The sequence below is a fragment of the Bison bison genome, unplaced genomic scaffold (assembly GCF_000754665.1).
Source record: "Bison bison bison isolate TAMUID 2011002044 unplaced genomic scaffold, Bison_UMD1.0 scf7180017864146, whole genome shotgun sequence".
Classification (NCBI taxonomy): domain Eukaryota; kingdom Metazoa; phylum Chordata; class Mammalia; order Artiodactyla; family Bovidae; genus Bison; species Bison bison.
Genome location: NW_011494718.1, coordinates 3,816,675 through 3,821,661, shown reverse-complemented (window position 1 = coordinate 3,821,661; position 4,987 = coordinate 3,816,675). Strand labels below are relative to the sequence as shown.

The following is a 4,987-nucleotide window of genomic DNA, read 5'->3' as shown; positions in this document are numbered from 1 at the left end:
ACTCGGGCGGAGGCAGCGCCCTCGGAGCCTTTCGTGCGGCCGGGCCGGTGGCGCTTCGGTGAGTGGCTGGGGTGGGACACGAGCCGGGGGTTGGGGATGGAAGGACGCGCTGGACCGCTTGCCAGTGCAGAGACCTGGGGAACTGCTGGGCCTCCAGAAAGAAATCGGGTCCCGGTGTCCCCCATGCCGACTCCTCGGGAGTCCATTTTCAAACAGCTGTTTGCATAGAAACTGCCCCTGGGGTTTGACTGTCTGTGACCCCCTCTCTCCTGACCCATGGTTGTCTTCCTGGAATGAATCGCGAGCGCTTTTTTCTCTTTAGAGCATCCTTTGGCGCCTGTGTGCTTTTTTCCCCCCCCTCTTGGTTTGGCGACATTGAGAGAAGCTGAAAATGTACCTTGAAAACACAGGCGTTTTTATCTCTGCTCCCAGGGTGTCGCGCTCAGGGGTGTCTGTGGATTGTTGTGCGACAGCAGATTAACTGCGGGGACTGAAAGCATCTTGGGTTCTTCACTGCAGGTGAAAGTGCCAAGGTGAAGACCTGGTTGGGTGTTGCCAGCTCTGGTTCCACTGTGTGGTTGACGTTTTGTGTTCAATAGTCAAGAAAGGTTTTGAAAGATAGGTGATGGGGGGAGGCGTTTTCCCAGTAAGTTGGTGGAAGCAAACATTCCGTGTTTTAGAATTGACTGCTCCTTCCCCACCCTCTCCTCTCTCCCCAAATAAAACAGAGCTGTGGGTTCCTCTGCCTCTTCTCTCCACACCGGGCTTGCTCTGCCCCCGTTTGTCATCAGAAGGGTGCGGGCCAGCCTTTCCTGCTCCCGCCTCATCTGTGACACAAGTCAGGAATCAAAGGGAGAGGTTTTTCTGGTAGGTTTCCCCTGGCGTTTACTTTTGCTTTTTGTTGACCTAGCGGGTGAGTGATCAGCTGAGCAACAGGGCCCTACTAACCCTCTTTCAGGAAAGCTCTGAGCCCCGAAGGAGCTTTCAGGAACACGTTTTCCTCCTAAATACACTGTGAAATGAAATATACTTATTCTTTTCTTCCCTGCCACCCACTCCCTTCAAGAGCTTCAACACTGTTTCTGACACCAAGAGCAAAGGCAAGAGTTAGGCTCCTTTGAAGACCCTTATAAACATTCTCATTCTAAGACTTTTTGCTTACTGATCAGCTCAAATGTCCCCTTTTTAAAAACCCATAGTTGGGAGATGTTCAGCTGAGCTACAGCCTCCCCAGGAGAGACCTCCACTCGGATTTACCCCCAGTGGGTCCTGATTAGCAGTCAGGGGACTTGAAGAGAAGTTCTCATCTTCAGAGACTGATTGTGACACCTCTATGATTTACTCAGGGCTGGGCATTTGTCAACCTTAGCAGCCGTCCCCCCTGCTGCTGAGGTCCCCAACCTGTAGGTAAGATGTTAAATACAAGCCTGTCTCTCTTTGTCCTGGGGGAGATTGATGAGACACTTGACATTTTCCAGATAGAGCCCAAAGCTCATTCCATTGTCAGGAAGGCAGCCGCCCACTGTGTGAAGCAGTCTGCTTCGGGGCTGCTTCGTCACCTGTGTTCTCGCGGGCTTGGAGAGTACACCTTTGCATCTTCACTGCGGACAAGCTTTAATCTGGCACTTTGTGTGTCCTCTGTTTTAATATCTCATGGGACTGTGGAAAGGGTTAGAATGTCTGTCTGCACTTTCTTTTTCCTGGCATCTCTTTGACATTGGAAATCCTGGCCCAAGGGGGAAGCCCTGTCAAAGCCCCATTGAGGCTTCTAGTAAAAGCATTAGCATCTTAGCTAATCATTGCTGGAGAACTCATTCATTAGAAGCTGTTGGGGGCCTAGGATCCTTGTATGTTACCCTGGGAAAAAATTAGCCAGACAACATACCAGGCACAATGTTGTAAATTTTCTTTTGTTCCTTTAACTTTCTAAAATAGCATTCTTTCTCAAGACAGAATAGTGGTTAGAATCCTGCCCATGCAAAACCAGCTCGTGTCACTTTTTACTTTGACAAGCTTTAAGCTTGTATTTCCTCTGCAGAAAAGGCTGTACTCAAAAGAACCTATATGCTTAGGGGCTTTGGTATTAGGAGACAGTGTTGTTGCACGACCTTTGAGGGCATAGTCTTTCTCACTCTTTATTAGTATCTTCACATTTGCTATGGGAGGTTTAATGGCACAGCTGTGCATATACTAACACAGCGCCGAATGAGTTACTTCTTTCTAGGATGGGGACGTTTTTAGCTCATCACGATTCTTAACAGGGATAATCTATAAACAAGTCAGCATATCTGGAATTGGAGGTGAATTGGAGGATTAGCAATTCTTCTATATATGAGATATTTCGTGTACAGAAGTATTTTAAAATATGTAAGGATAAACTGCCAAGATTACCTGTAGAGTCTTGAGAGAAGAAGAGTTCAAATATAACTATAAACTGTAATTGACAATGAGTCATTTGCTTTAGGGGTGCCAACTATGAAAACAGCCTAGTTACGCCCCTAATGATAATTATGAAAATTCCTTCTAAAAGCTGGTTGCATCTCTAGTGAGTTGTAAGTTGGCTTGGATAAATATTTTCAGTTTTACTTTCTAAAACATTATGCCATGATGACACTTCACACAACAATGTGAATGTACTTAATGCCACTGATGTGCACTTCAGTTCAGTTCAGTTCAGTCGCTCAGTCGTGTCCGACTCTTTGCGATCCCATGAATCGCAGCACACCAGGCCTCCCTGTCCATCACCAACTCCCGGAGTTCACTCAGACTCACGTCCATCGAGTCAGTGATGCCATCCAGCCATCTCATCCTCTGTCGTCCCCTTCTCCTCCTGCCCCCAATCCCTTCCAGCATCAGAGTTTTTTCCAATGAGTCAACTCTTTGCATGAGGTGGCCAAAGTACTGGAGTTTCAGCTTTAGCATCATTCCTTCCAAAGAAATCCCAGGGCTGATCTCCTTCAGAATGGACTGGTTGGATCTCCTTGCAGTCCAAGGGATGTGCACTTAAAAGTGTTTAAAATGCTTTAAAAAATTTATCCAATTATCCTATTTTCTCCCCATATATAATTTTTAGAACTTAAATATTTAAATGTTTCATAAAAACGTTTGTTCCCGTAATGTGTAGAAATGTAATATACAATCACTGAGTATTGAAAAAGGACAAAGGTCATAAACCTAGTAACTTAGAAAGCAGAGATTGGAAATATTAAAGGTACGTTTCTAGTAGCCAAGGGCAACTTAGCATTTTACTTGTAAACCCAATATGTATTTTAAAGCAAATGCACTACTTGTGAAAATAAAGAGAAATTGTATATGCATCTGATACCAGTTGTTAGTAATGGCTAACCACATACCAGGCGTCTTGGTAAGGGTGTACATGTATGAGCTCATTTATCTCATACAAACCAATGGAATGGTGTATGCTTACAGTGTGGAGTACAGAGGAGGATGCTGAAATATAAGTTAAATAATCTACCTCAGCCCAGGTTGCACCCCCAAAGAAGTAGCAGCCCTGGGATCTGAAGAAGAGACTCTTTTTGGAGTCTTCCCTCTTCCTCCCGAGGCAGGCCTGCCGTTTGTGTGTGATTCTGCGTGAAACATTTAATAACATTTACTCCTGTAGAATTCTGCTGTGTTTGATGAAGATGTGTAAGTGAATGCTGTAGAAGGATGATTCCTCCTCCATGTGAGCCTTTATCGCCTGGACAGAACAGCCCCCTTTTTACATGCCCACATACTTGGGTGCACATTCCACAGCCTGCACAGGGCCCTGTGTCCACTCACCTGTCCTCATAGCTGAAGAAATGTAGTTGTTTTGACCCCTGTTTTCACACCAGATTCCGCCACCAAAAACACCAAAAACAAACATTTAAAGGTCAATAAAAACACAAGCCACTGAGATAAGCCCGTGACTGAGTGGATGAGGGGTAGACATGTGACAGGCGTGGTTTGGGCACCTCCCGTCTTGTGCTGGTGTCTGCTCTGCTAATAGTCTCAGATGGAGCAGGAGAGGCAGAGAAGTGTTCTGATGGTGCACAGAGAATGCCCTAACACGAGCCCAAAACAACTGCTGTGGGAGCGAAGGTGGAGGTCAATCCCAGCCTCCTAAATTTACAAAGGAGAAAGCCCAAGTCTAGTGAGAGGAAGTGGCCCTTCTAAAATTGTAAGCAAGAAAGGTGGGTTTCGATCTGGAACCTTTCATCTTCCTGCCTGGCATTCTTTCCTCTGCGGGGAAGCAGCATCATCAGGTATAGGTGGAAGATGGTGGCCTGGATTCTGGGAGAAGGTTTGGCCATTAGTTTATCATATGTGCAAGGTGGAGGGTGCCCTTTGACCCGCTGACCCGGGGACATGTCCCTACTGGAGAAAGGCAGAGTCACTAAGGCTGCAGCCATCTGGGTAATTTCCCCAGGGATGGGAGATCCACTGCCCCAAGGAAACAAGCCAGTTAGTGAACAAGTAGCTTATTCAGAAAGTGAGCTGAACCTATCGCAGGTTCTGGTAAATATGTGTTTATTGGTGAATGGAAGGTTTCCAGATGGGGTTTACCATTGCTGCTTTGGCAGCATTTCCAGGTAGTAAAATTTGGTTCACGTTTAGAAAGCTATTAGTCCCTTTCCGTGCTCTTCTGGACCTGTGGCCCTCGTTGATTTTAACATCCAGCTACTCTGGGAGGGCTGGCAGTGGCCTGGGAAGGGAGTCGCCATATGGCAGTGTCCTCCTGAACGGAACTGAAAGTTGTCTTACCTTTGCAGGTTTGGAAGAGGACGCACCACCCCGCTGCCTTTTCTCTGGCGGCCTACTAGCAGACGGAAAAGCGTGGCACGAGTTTGATGGCTGTGTCTGCTTCCCCAAGGGCAAGAAACTGCCTCCTTAGAAGGCAGCGGTGCTATGCATGTTATGAACTGTGTCTCCTTGGTCAGCGATAAAGGCAATGGGAACACCGCCATGGCAGCCGGCTTCATGACTGCGCAGGCACCGCCCCCGC

At 47.0% G+C, this 4,987-nt stretch overlaps 1 protein-coding gene across 1 annotated transcript in view; it reads left to right on the top strand.

Moving 5' to 3' along the window:
* FHDC1 (FH2 domain containing 1) overlaps positions 1–4,987 on the top strand; it is a 50,138-nt gene that overhangs the window by 7,015 nt on the left and 38,136 nt on the right. The window contains exon 2 of the mRNA XM_010840800.1: positions 4,755–4,985. Coding sequence (XP_010839102.1) covers positions 4,891–4,985 — 95 coding nt within the window. The 5' untranslated portion in view covers positions 4,755–4,890. The remainder of the gene's footprint in view (positions 1–4,754; positions 4,986–4,987) is intronic.